This window comes from Branchiostoma belcheri, unplaced genomic scaffold (assembly GCF_001625305.1).
Source record: "Branchiostoma belcheri isolate BF01 breed outbred unplaced genomic scaffold, Haploidv18h27 scaffold10, whole genome shotgun sequence".
Classification (NCBI taxonomy): domain Eukaryota; kingdom Metazoa; phylum Chordata; class Leptocardii; order Amphioxiformes; family Branchiostomatidae; genus Branchiostoma; species Branchiostoma belcheri.
Genome location: NW_017802380.1, coordinates 4,179,270 through 4,192,919, shown reverse-complemented (window position 1 = coordinate 4,192,919; position 13,650 = coordinate 4,179,270). Strand labels below are relative to the sequence as shown.

General features: G+C 45.0%; 1 protein-coding gene across 1 annotated transcript; it reads left to right on the top strand.

Annotated features, from left to right (window-relative positions):
• The first annotated feature begins 1,074 nt into the window (after positions 1-1,074).
• On the top strand, positions 1,075-13,607 carry LOC109470870 (ficolin-2-like). Its single transcript, XM_019769955.1, has 6 exons — positions 1,075-1,815; positions 9,806-9,942; positions 10,771-10,867; positions 11,041-11,208; positions 12,253-12,345; positions 12,558-13,607. Exons 1-6 carry the CDS (start codon positions 1,323-1,325, stop codon positions 12,707-12,709), a joined length of 1,140 nt encoding a protein of 379 aa, XP_019625514.1. The 5' UTR covers positions 1,075-1,322; the 3' UTR covers positions 12,710-13,607.
• The last annotated feature ends 43 nt before the right edge of the window (positions 13,608-13,650 follow it).

Sequence of the window (13,650 nt, the reverse complement as noted above, 5' to 3'; positions counted from 1 at the left end):
CTGCCATCTCTGATTGCCTAGTTGCACTGCTTCGCAATGTATAGCGTAACGAGGAAACTGCGAATGTTTGGCTTGTCACGCTTTTCCGCGCCAGATTCCTTGGGGCCGAAGCAAATCGAGTGTTGAAATTGGCTGCATGGTTTGGCTAAACTTCTCTAATCGCCTAATGATTAACCGACTACAACTATTCCTCAGAGCCGAAATGAGGGAGTCTACAAATGAGTCTCTCATCGCCTTGTCACCAAATCTCCCAGTGATGACCATGATGAGAGGGTGGTCAGGGCCACAAAATACACGTATTGATGTCGGTCTAACACAAAACAACAGAACACAAATTTGAAACACATTATATAAAGGAAACATCATGGGGGTGGTTGGTGGCAAATGAAATCTTTTTATGGAAACACCGGCCTGTAAATGTCAACGTAACAACTCTCAGGAACGAGACGACAACCGGCACACATTGAGGCTAACCTGCTACGAGTTCTGCTTTACATATAAATAGCTATATTCTATGGCCTACTCCCCAAACTTCAAGAGCGTGCACTTTGCTTTCTTTTCATCTTTATATGTACAGTCGATTTTCTATCTTTGAACCCGTTTTTATAGTGGTCCAGGTGATGAAACCCGGCGTGTGCACCCCAGGCGTCCCTGGTCTGGACTCCCCCGCTACAAGACTCGTAAAGGCAACCTGAGAACGCGTGTAGTGGATCATGGAGCGCTTCTAGTTAGCCTAGTTAGCAGGCTCCATGGGGTATGCTTTATATCGTGTTTTTTTTACGAATACGCGTGTAATCAAAGTAAATGTGGTGATGGGAAATCGTAACCTGTTCTGGGCGTCCTCTTTTCTCGACAGTCCCAAATGTCAGGAAGTGTTAAGATTACGATCGTCTCCCTTACCATCTGCAAGCCATTCTCCCCCGACAAACTTTGTACAGTCCCTTGGTCCAAACCACGATATTTAAGAGTGAATAAAGCGCTGTAGGACGCCAACGTTGCTCAAATTGAATTATTTCTAACCTATTGGCTACCTCCTTCAAATCAGTTACCGACCAGTATTGAATCAGTGTTGCCTCTTCGAATTCGGCGTGATTTTCTGTAAAGACTGTAAAGCACAACATCGGCGCGTGGCTGGAGCAGTTAATCGCGTCGCGGGGGTCGAGGCCAGCCTAGCCCAGACCACATCACATCAGCACCGGGCGGATCGAGTTCCCAGTACACATAGCGGCGCTGGAGACGCGGCCTGTGGAGTAGTCATCGGCGCGCGCTAGAGTCTGAGAGGAGGGAAAGTCGGACCCTTCATCGTCTCATCAACACACGCAATGACGGGTAACATGGCGGCGATAAGGCGGCAGGTCGGGATGGACGTGTTTCTCGCCGTGTTAGTTTTGTTGCAGGTCGGACTGACGCTCACGGAGGATACAGTACGGCAGGCCAGGGCGCCTCAGCCGTTCCCCGTGCCGGAGGACCCTATCACCGTGACGCGGTCTCTCTGCAGCAACGTCAACAAACCGGGTCTACAGAACAGGACGGACGTGTACGAATCCTCGGACGGATCCGGATCCGTGGTGTTCAACCATATTTACAACTTCCACGGCAAACCGTGCGAGGATAACGCCGGAGTGAACGACGCCCTCAAGGCGCTGTTGGAGTCCGTGGACGCCATGACCAGGTCGGCGCGCGGCCTTCGGCAGGACATCCGCAAGGCTCGGAAGGACGCGACCTGCTGCGGCGGTCTGAAGGACGGGCCGGGAGAGTTGGGAACCGACAAATGTTCATCCTCACCGTCTCCAGAACCCAGCCCGACACCTGAAGGTAGGGGGCTAACATTGGGCCCGACGTTACCATGTTGTTATTTATGTCTTTCCTTATCCAGAAGAAAATTTCTATTTCGGTCCACGGTTGGGGGGAGAAGTGAGGGGAGCACGTAATCTGACACCCCAATGGCCAGTTTCCGTCACGTTTAGTTTGCTAATGGTCAGGAAACGACTTCCCAGACCACGCCAGACTTTCTATCTTGAGTTTTGCAAACTTCGCGGGTTGTCTTAAGGGTGACAGGGACGGGTCAAAACACATCGGTTGCTTAAGGGCCAGCAACACCACGCAAATATGCTGGACAAACAACCGCCATATGCAGTGAATATCATCTTTCTTTTTATTACTGTCCACTCGAGTTGATTGAACAGACGTACTTGGTTTCATCCTCTGTAGCCTGGGTTCCAGACCCATAGCACACTGGACACAAATATCTCAGTGAGCCTGGCTTTTTTTTTGTGTCCAGTGTGCTTTGGGTCTGGCATCCAGGCTACATCCTCTGTAACTGGTAGTCATATTGGGACTGGAAAAACGATGTAGCTATTTGTGAATCGTCAAACGCCGTGCAAATTTGCCAGACAAACAACTGTCTTTTGCGGTGAATATCAACTTTTTCTATTACTGTCAATTTAATATAGATAACCAAGAGCACAGACTTATAGTAAGTACTTTATTGTTTCAGACTGGGAAAACTCTCTGACTATTTGTCAGTCATCAACACCGTACAAATATGCCAGACAAACAATTGCCCTATGCTATGTACTGCATCGTCTTCCGTTGTACTACTGCCAACTTCTAACAAACAAGACCACAAACACGCGTGGTTTATTCAGGAGTGTCCGTGTCCCGCTTCACTTCAGGCTGGCGGCATCATGCCTCATGTACGACGAGGACAGGCCAGCCTCTAGATCCCTGTAATAAAATTTTATAGCCAGCAAACATTAACTCCGCTATTGGTCGCCAAATATCTGTATCATTCCGCGTGCTTGTTCACATCGCCTGGTGTTTGTAAGGCAAACGTTTGGATAGCAAAAATTGGTTGACACAGAGCTGTCTTTATCGTTTGTTCAGCAGAAATGAGTTGACAGAGATTTGTTGTTACATCTGGCCGTGCCAATACGACCTTGTTCCGGTGAGTGTTTTCCCTACAAGATGTCGTCAACTACTTTTCCGTCCTCGCGCTATGACAGACATCCGTGACCCAAAGCGTACACACATTTAATAGGCTCTTGTGCAGTGTTTGGCATACACACCGGTCGTTATTGTGTAAACACCTGTCACGTCATACGCGGGAGGTCGTTATCGCCAGGCGGAGGCTGGTAGATTAGTTTCCCGGCAGGGGTGGAAGTTCGGTCCGCTCTCGGGACCCGGGGGACCGGGCTTTTAATTTCCGATTGGCCCACTCAGAACCGGGTTCATGGTTCACCCGTCTACAGGCGTCTGGTAATCTCAGGTCGTGCAATCTTAATTTCATGGATTATATTCTATGGTGCAGTACAGTAATACTGACCTAATTTCGAGAAAAACAATATAAGCAATGCTCGTTCATTCATTCATCATTGATGGGCTACTCAAAACATCGAACTTGAAGTCGCGTAGAGCGACAAGATAAGTGATGTCAATTCTACATTTGTTCAAATTTTGTTGCACATTTCGCTATCTCTAAATGTTCAAATCTTGGCTATCTTCTTTCTAAATGACGGCGTCCACTTAGATAATCTCCTGCAGCCTTGCCAAGTACACATTTGCACAGCTCACCCATCTTGGAACACTTGTATCAGGATTAGCAACACGGCCAAGTTCACGTGGGAGGACATGTAGCAATTCACGGCGAGCCGGTGTCAAGGGCGGGCGGTATACCCGGGGATACGGGAGGAAATACCGGTTACTTAGCCCGGCTCCGGGGAGGACAAAGGAGCCGTAATAACTGTTTAGGGGGCGTAGATGGATGAATGATGTGTTTTCCTGGTGTTTCCTCTGGATCCTGAGACGTTTCCAGCCAGACATACCGCCGAGATCACGTCCGAACCAGTCCGAGTGTACGTGTCCAAAGTAGTGCTGGTGTAGATCTTGAAGGAGATGTTTTGGCGTAGAGGTTTTTACAACATTTAAACTGAGTACGTCTTTCAAGTAGTACGCCTCATCTCCTCATCTCTTCATATCTTCCCTTCCTCACTCATTGTGAGAGCTGGAACTAAAAAAAAAAAGACTGCTATTCGGAGAGAGAGAGAGAGAGCGAGAGAGGGGTGGGGGGACTGAGAAACGAAGAAAAAGTCACAAAATACGAGTACCAGTAAAACAAGCCTGGTGGGTACATGAGGAAATTTAGAACCGGAGGCCTGTTGGTCTGTTATTGTACTTAACTTGGCACTTGGAGAGGGCAGACCCCACAACTGGTCAATTTAACGGGTCATATCGTAAAGCACAACACTGTGGAAAATCAGTCATGCATTATGCATAGGATGGGCGGGTAGTAGTATATAGTCATCATATTGATTTCAAATTGACTTTTGCCATTGTCAGATGTTCGCTTCTTCGAATTTTCATTTCTACTGTTTTCTTTGAGGACGTCTTTAGGCTTTGTCAGACATGGAAATAACTGGTCCAATTGAATATGAAAGATTATTGGCACGGTCAACAGGGAAATGGGCCATCATTGAAGGCTCCAACGCCTGGCACGGGCCTCGACCACTGGACACAATAAAACACGGTCGCAGACGTGACTTTCCGAGGAAAACATATTGCAATCGAGTGCAGGCTACCTTACTATTTTCGGACTGCTTTAATTCTCAGGCACAAATATAAACAGATGTACGACTTCGCTACGACATGGAGGAAATCCTTTCGCTGATGTTCGTCTTCCAGTAGTTCCATGGGGACATATGTTAGCCCTGGAGCCGAGAAGCTGGTCTGTGTTGGCCATGGGAAATCTGCCGTCCAGCAGGCTCGATCCTTGTCGGGACGTTCCCAGTTATCTCCTGTTGTCCTTATCTCGAACTAATCCTTACAAGTGGCTCGACCCGGGCCTGACCCAGCCCAACTACCTGCGGTTATTCCAAATCGGTCGCAGGGACACTTTCTCCTGACCCTTTGAACCAGTAGGGTAGCCAGATCGTATCAATTGATTTGGTCCAGACCTTTGCCAGTCGCGTGGCCTAGTTTTGCTTTGGTCGGCAAAACCATACTGGTAGTAGGAGTTGACCGAATAGGGTGAGAATACTCGTCAGAAGAGTTACCCGAGCGCCTGAGGGTTGGAAACGGGAATACCCACATGGCCAATTCCTTCTTTTCTCTCAGCACCCAGAGGTGTCTGGTGTAGTCGCCTTGGTATTCAGAGCGCACGTGACATTTAAGATTTTAAGGCCGCAATGCCCAAACTGGGAGGTGTGCTCGCACTTGTAAATTGGGATCAGCTTCTCCGGTTCTTCCAAGTTGGGAAACGTCACTGCTAGCCTGACTGCTAGCTTTGATATCAAGGAACTTTGAGTTGAAAGATTCCATAGGGGATCCTTCGCATGATCCAAGCTGTCCTGTTTTTGCCAAAGGGAGGGGGTGGGAAAGTTGAAAAGGAACCTGGTTCTGTGTAAGATAGATTGCAACTGTCAGAAAATTCCTGTCGGTTATAACATGAGAGAAGCATTCGGATAATTAATAGATTTCACATACCAGAACAGCCTTTAGGTTAAAAGTCGACTACAACATCGCCAACGCGTGGTACAGACTTCAACTAGAGTCCCACGATCTCATACCTTCGCCAAATGATGTTAATCTTTATGAAAAAGTAAAGATTATTCCTCCTGATTATGCAAATAGGATCCTCATTTGCATGAATTATATGAGTTTATCATATTATCCATAAAAGACAGCCTTATCTTAAAAAAGAAAGCCATTCTATCATTACCTCATAAATTATGCAAATGAGGTCCTTATTTGAATAAATTATGTTTAATGATGTACACATTCACTTAACTTGCAAATACCCTAAGTATGAAATTCCAGGCAGTTACCATTATGGAATTATAACATTTTCTCATTAATTATGCAAATTAAGTGTTAATTTACATAATTAATATCTGCCTGTGTTTTTCTCGTTGTCAATTACATATGTCTCAAGCTTGAATAGTCCTATAATGTAATGCAGCTGATTTACCGAATTTCCTCATTAATTATGCAAATTACGTCCAGATTTGCATAATTGTCGCATAATTATGTCAAGCATCACTTAAGCTACTTACATAACAAAAATCATGATGATCCGTCCACCGGTTCTTGAGTTATCCTCTTATGAATATTTTCAAAGAAATGGCCCTGCAGTTCCTGAGCAAGCCGATAGGGGGCCCAAACCTATGTCACTTATTCCCCAGCACAAGACCTACCTATCATCTAAATTTCGTGACCCTAGCACGTCCAGATCACGAGATATCAAAACCGGAAGTTCAGCTGCAGTACCATAAGAAGCCGCCAGGGGGCCCAAAATCTAATCATTTCGAGGTCTCATCAAGACCTACCCACCTACCAAATATGAAGTCAATCCATTTAAGCCTTCTCAAGTTATCGTGTTTACAGACAGACAGACAGACAGACAGACAGACAGACACACACACGAACGCCTACGAAAACATAACCTTCTTGGCGAAGGTAACAATGCACATGTATAATTAATGTCTGATGGCTGCGGTCTTTTGTCAAGTTCAAGCGTGTCATTTCTTCTTTTACTTCATCCCAAGGGAGAGAAATATTGTTTCTGGCTGTCTGTTTTTCTGTCTGTCTCTCTAAGTCTCTCTGTCTTGGCATTTTTCTGGCCTGCTGTCTCTAGTTGTCCTGTTGTCTCCAGCCTTTCATTTATCATTGTCTTCTCTCGTTCCCGCCTCCTTTTATTTTTACTTCCCACGCGTCTTTCCTTCTCTCACAATCTCGGGAATACACCGCCCACAAGGTGAATTACAGCGATACTCCCACGGACAGCTCTTCCCAACATTTACAGAGACCAGGTGCTACCGGTCTACATTCTTGCGTCATAAGATGCCTTGCTTCCTAAATCTCACATTTTGTCCTCACAGGAAGCGACTGGCTTAGGGGCAAATAGTTCCAAAACGAGTAGATTAAAAGAATATAAGTGTTCCTTTAGTGTAAGCTATTGCGTGAACCTGGGTTAATGATCTGTCTTCTCCATTTTCGTGACGGGAACCATGTGTGACAGAGAACGTCGACTCTCTGAGTAGCCCCCGTCGGATTTCTTTGTTTGTTTGAAAATATATAGAGGCCATTGGCCACAAAATGTGATTATTTTCCCAGAGAAGGTAGTAGAACCGAGAACTTACGGAGAAGAACGAGTTAACAACCGCGGCTTTCTCTGATCGTTGCTTGCTCTTTTGGTTCTGATTTCGAAAACCAAACGACGATTGGTATCAGGTTCAACCTTGGTAAATTTGATTGAGTTCTGAATAAAAGGGTAGATAGGCAAAGAAACGAACAAAGTTAATGAAGCATGAAAGTTCATCTGTGTTGGTACAAGTCACTATAAAATAAAGACTCAACTTTCCTTCCAACACTGGAGTGACTTGGCCCAAATGAAGGTTAGCCATAAACGTCATCGCCTCATTGTAAAGAATTATGAGTTTTGGTGCTTATTTCCTGGGGTAATTCGAATGTGATCAGCATCTAAGCAATGTTGAAGTATTATTTCAAACTGCAGGCTCCTTTCAAATCCTCCACTTACATGCTCTTACTTTCATGACATGCACACACACACAAACCCCTTGAGCGCCCACTCTTTATTTGACTAAAGCCTGAGGGTGGTCACCCTAACTCTCGAGGTGAGACCATGTCAGAAGAATCAGCCTAATTTTCCCTGATTGTTTTCATGTCGTCCCTGTTAACTTAATACACGGGTTAAACAGGTGCACGTGACGCCTGCCCTTGAACCTGGAGGCCGCAGCACCATATTTGGCCGTCCGAACGTGACTTATGACGTGTCCGGGAAGCGGTGATGGACAGGGGGTCCGACCCCGGCTCACTTCGGATGCCTTAAACCCTCCGAGGGAGCTACAGAATGAAAAACTACCCCTCACACTAAAGTAATTGCCTATATATCAGGTTAGTCCCTGGCGGACTACTTTTACTTGCTGAAAAAATAGTAGAGAAATTGGCCAAATGGGGTGAATAATTTGCCCAAGGGACTAGTCGGTCTTAAAGTTTCACAGTTACAAGCACGTTACCTTGGTCTGCTGACTGGTACCCCACTTTAATTTTGATTCCATTGAATAACCCTTCATATTGAACAAGAAATCGTCGATTTCAGTCCTCGCTTATTTATCGCTCTTGTGAATTTCTTGTTTTATTCGTCATTGTGGGTTTCTTGCTGATGCTGTGCATACTGTGCTGTTTGTCAGCCTTCCAGCCTGCGAGGAGACCATTTTGACCTCCAGTTTGACCTTCCTGTCAGTCTGCGGTTACACAATTTCCTCCTTACTTCCCGTGACTGCTTTCAAACAAATACGTACACACAAGCCAACAAACACACCTCAGTACACGGTAATAAACAACTTGTAGAGTATCGTATACAATTTCAAAACTGCCACCCAGATCTTGCTGTACATGTGAACGCTATATAGAAACCTTGTTATATGTAGCCGACATGTCACCAGACTGTCGTAAATTCAGCCGGACAGACTGATGAAAGAACTTCTCATAATATTACAATAGTCCCATTTGTAACTCAGCACGGCCGGTCTGTAGTCATCACTGTTTTATATCTCATAGATTCCCCCCGTGGTTTACGGTAGCCTGGGTGAACCGTGACGTCGGCAGAGCAGGGTCAATGTTAGAGACCCCCTGTCAGTCATCGAGCACCGCGTACAGTCTGAAGTCAGTGTGAGAAGGCGGAGTAAACAACATCGATCTGAGAAGACAACTGCTGTAACACATAACTAACCGTAACAAGGCGCTGAAACAATGCAGTACATATTAACTTAATTCCACCATCTGACGATTGTGAACTAATATTACACAGGCTGCAGCCATGTGGAAATTAAAATGAATACTACACAAGAAAACAGCTACTCAAGCAATTGAGAAGATTTTGAAAATCTACCCAGTTTCCTTGTGTATCTTATTACCTGGATGTCTAACCTCCATCGACATAAATAATTTCTGTGTAACGCAAGCTCTCTCTCTGTCCAGGGCGCTGTGCGACCCCCTACCAGGCGGTCGATTAGTAGGAGGGTCAGTAGAAGCTCGATTTAATCAGGCTACTTAAGAGAAAAATTGAAAACAAACACTTCGTAAATCACAACAGACAATTCACTGCTTGTTGAGGGACCAGCGGCGGCAGTTCTGTAGTGGCCCAGGGAGACATGTACATGGTGTAGGGGTTAAACCCAGGCCAGGTCGGTCACTATTGACGTGAAAATGGCAGTTCTACTTTCTCTGCTTATCACTCAGCTCAGTTGATGAGAAAGAGTATGGAGTTAAACGCACCCACTACCAGTTGACTACACCTCAAATGCCGCAGCTGTCCGGAAATATTGGAAAAAGTAATAATGTTTCCAAGGACAAAAACGAAAACTGTCGACAGTCGACATCCGGCCAAAAGTTCAGTCTTGGCGCCGTGTTAGTCTTCAGTATCTTTTCTTGGTTTTCTTCCACGTCCACCAGACGGTTGAAGGCTTGAAGCCCTTCGGTAACTTATTTAAGAGGCGTGACAGGAATTAAACATGTCGTCTAGACCTGATGAACAGTTTGCTCGACGTTTAGTTCTGATATACAACATATGAAAACTGAAAGTTCTGCTGCAGTACTATTGAAACCCACCAGGGGCCCTATAATCGAACCTGCAGAAGCTATAGATGGATTGATATGAATTGTATGTCGATAGGTCCTGGACTATGGAACAAATGAATAGATTTGGATCCCACTAGATCTGTAGCAGTATTTCTAACAATTGTTGACTTTCTAGTTACACGGTATTCTTTTTTATTGTTCCCACCAGGCTTCTTCCCGCGTGACTGTGCCCAGGTACTGAGACATGGGAACGGGCAGGCTCCCAGCGGCGTCTACACGTTATACCACGCAGACAAGTCCTTCAGGGCGTACTGCGACATGGACACGGAGGGAGGCGGCTGGATCGTACGTACAGAAACATAGCTAGGACATTATGGTGTAGCAATAGTTATCACCAAGCAGATGTAGGGATGCGGGTCAGTCTCGGTGTATTCCGCATGTCATTGCAACATTTGATACGTCTTTCTTGTAGTGCACCTTCAACTTTTGAATGCGTAAGTAGAGAAAGAGAGAGAGAGGAGGAAGAGAGAGAGGGAGAGAGAGAGGTGAAGAAGCAGAGAAAGAACTACAAAACAAGCTCGACCGATTTTCTGCTTGGAGATTACAGCAATAGGGTGCTTGTACGTGTACGAGACGTCACATTCGCCATTCAGCCTCCATATAGCCATATTATCAGTGCAAATAAAGACATCATGGTATGTCGGACAAGATCAAGGTGAAATACTCTCTATATGGGGCCATGGAGAATAGGAAATAACTTTCTATATTTAAACTGGCCGGTGATTGACCCCTGTTTAGACAGAGTCACTGCGGGGTCACTTGATCGATGATCATGACCATCCATCATTGGCAGGCTGCATCATTTATTTCTCTCCAATCGGACGTGTTCGGCTGACGTCCCCGGATGTTGAGGAGGGACGTCTGTGTGAAATGTTTATCTCTGACATGTTTGTTGTTTTGTGTAGATGGATTTTGTCACAGGCCGTCACTACTGATGCGCATGCACAACATGTTCGTCACAAAGCGGTACTGTTCACGGGCAGAAAACTAACTAACAAGCGACAAAAGTGTTTTACAACTTTGTTGATCCTTAAAAAGCATTATAGAGTAGAATTATTTTTGCCTTACATTCCCTCGGCAAGACTTTCAACATGGCATGATTGTACACTACAGGTCATTCAGCGCAGGACTGACGGAAAACAACGTTTCTATCGGAACTGGAAAGCCTACAAGAGAGGGTTTGGCAAACTGGAAAAGGAGTTCTGGCTAGGTTAGTAATTTTCTTGATCATATGTTTGGATATGTCAATTTCATGTTTTTTTTAAATTTCTAGACGCCATCAATGGTCGAATTTTGTGACGTCCTGCTGTGTATTATTGGCTTGAAAAAAAGTTTATCGATTGGTCATTTCATTGATTGATTGGAGCATGTCTTATTTTCCAGGTAATGACATCATCTACAAACTGACCAACTCCCAGGATAACGAGCTCCGGATCGACCTGGAGGATTTCGAGGGGGAGAAAACCTACGCCAAGTACGAGAAGTTCCGCATCGGCAACATCGCCGACAACTTCCGGCTGGAGGAACTCGGCGACTACAGCGGCACTGCAGGTACGGTGGTGCGGGAGTCAACACAGGCCAGGCCGGGGAGAGATCTTTCACATACTCAGCGGTCTTTTAGCGAGCCCTGAATGACTCTTTAGGTCTTGTAATGAATTCTCAGTGATCTTTCGACGATGATGGACTTCCAATGTCGTACCTGTGGCGCCTCAATTAGGACAAGTAGACAGACCACTTAGTAGACGAACCCTCCTGGAGATGTCACGCATACCTTCACCCCAGAGCTTTTATCATTTATCAGTATAGAAGCCATCACACTCATAGGCACGGATAAACATAGACACACATGCATTCATTAAGTGCAAAATGGCAAACATGGAATGTTCCAACGTTTGGAAACTTGTTGTCGAGCCTAAAGTTGGCAAGAATAGTTGTCTGATGAAGAGGACCCCTGCCATCTTCCCCATTTCACGCTCGTTTATTCTCTTTCTGCTCTCCCCGTCTTTGTTAGCTGATAACGAGTTGGAGAGTATGTTAGTGCTAACCAGGAAAACCTGGTGGCAGAGTACATGTATGTCTGCTGATTCCAGCCGAAGTCTGCAGCACACATGCACAGTTTTAGGGTGGTCTGTGGTGAACAGCTCACCACCCGGCTCTGTTGGAAGCAGGCTCGTTCACATCTGTTTCAGACGTTTCTTAACGACCGATACTTGGAGGGCTGGTTACTTTCCAAACGTAATCCCTCGTAACCTGCCACTGACATGTATGGATTTAACAGAAGGGCAAACATGCACGAACTTTCACATTAAACCTGTCACGCTTTGTGATTGTCTGGTATGTGTGGTGACACTTATGAGTGTTATAAGATCTGACTCGCCTTGATGGATAAGATTATGATCCAACTGCCATTTAGCCGAGGCGGTGGGCGATATAGACTTCGGGCCACCTTTGACCCATTTGGAGTCACGTGTCCGCCAAGTCACGTGTGAGAAGTAATGGGTCATTCATTCTCAAGGAGGCCGTAGATTCGCGTCAAATACAGGTGAGACGAGGTACTAGCTAATCAAGACTAATGGTTTTTTGTGTTACTTTCAGGGGACTCTCTTATATACCACCAGGGGATGGAATGGTCCACTAGAGATGAGGACAACGACAACAGTTCGGAACAGTGCGCCGTAGTGAACTATGGTAAAAAAACGTCTCTTAGATTTTGTATGTTTTTCAGTCTGTTTAAATGAATGTGCAGTGGAATTGCGACTAGCGTCCCTGCATCTGGAATAAAACCTTCGATAACTAGAGGTGCAATCCACATTTTCAGCCAAGCGCAAAGGACCACCCCTACGTTTTATCGACAAGTGTGTTGGGTTCTTTAACTGAATGAATGACTCCTCCCGCGGCAGGTGCGTGGTGGTACAACAGGTGTCGAGTGTCCAACCTGAACGGGCGCTACGGAGACAACACCAAGGATGGCATCATCTGGAAGACGTGGAAGGGAGACGACTACTCCCTCAAGGCCACCGAGATGAAAATTAGACCGTTCTACTTCAAGTAACGTCCTGCAGTACCGTTTACTTGTGTATATGCACATAGTACCCATAGTTTTCGTTCAGGAGCTATTTAATAACCAGTACTATATTTCTACAAGCTTTTTTGCATTGTTATGAAGTTTCTCATTCTTCATGATTGTAGAAATGAATCTAATTTGTTGGGAATATGTCACGTAGCAGTACTGAATATCAAAGGAAAACCCGGAAAGAGTGGCCACTTTAGGAACCCCATTTTAGGACAGATTTCACAGGAAGTGAAAATATCTCGATAGCTTTTCAAATAAAAGTCCTTATTGAGGCATTACGATGTGTAGGCAAGTGTGTACATACTGTTTCGAGTATGTTTCCACTTATGCCATATTTATCTCGTGTTCATTTGTATATACAGTGTTCCATGGATACAGAGTCGGTTTTTTAAGCAGAACATTATATCTCTGTACTTTTGCTTATATAATAGTAGCATTTAGTTATCGTATACTAGTACGTAGAGCTATTTACATCTATATTTGCGACTGAGCCCCGTCCTTACGTGACCTTAAATTCGACAGGTGCCCATGTGAGTGTCGTATGATAAATCTGAGAATTGAATAGGATTGTTAAAGTTTTGTGTTCGTAATAGCCAGCTTAAAGTGTGTCCCATTTCCTTAGTCTTTTCTGCGATGTTCAGACGACAATGCTGTATTTAGAAGTTTATGATACATGTATATGGTGCAAAACTGTGATTTGGACACATAGTTGTGTCTTGTTCAACATCTTTCTTAATAAAGACGACTGTACAAAAATGTCTTAAAATGCCTTAAAATGTTACATAGTGTACGTTTCCGCATATTTGATAAAAGCTAGACATTATGTATCTCACATACCTCAGAACGTGAATATCAAGAAAAAGCTTGTACATTAGTTAGAATATAGTCCTTAAACAAACGCTGCCTTTAAAACTTCTTGG

What these genes read in the sequence shown, in the direction of transcription:
- LOC109470870 (XM_019769955.1), top strand. Translation starts at nt 1,323, where the DNA reads ATGACGGGTAACATGGCGGCGATAAGGCGGCAGGTCGGGATGGACGTG. An exon ending in GGAAAAGGAGTTCTGGCTAG is followed by an intron (nt 10,868 to 11,040) that starts GTTAGTAATTTT and finishes CTTATTTTCCAG; the next exon opens with GTAATGACATCATCTACAAA. An exon ending in CGACTACAGCGGCACTGCAG is followed by an intron (nt 11,209 to 12,252) that starts GTACGGTGGTGC and finishes TGTTACTTTCAG; the next exon opens with GGGACTCTCTTATATACCAC.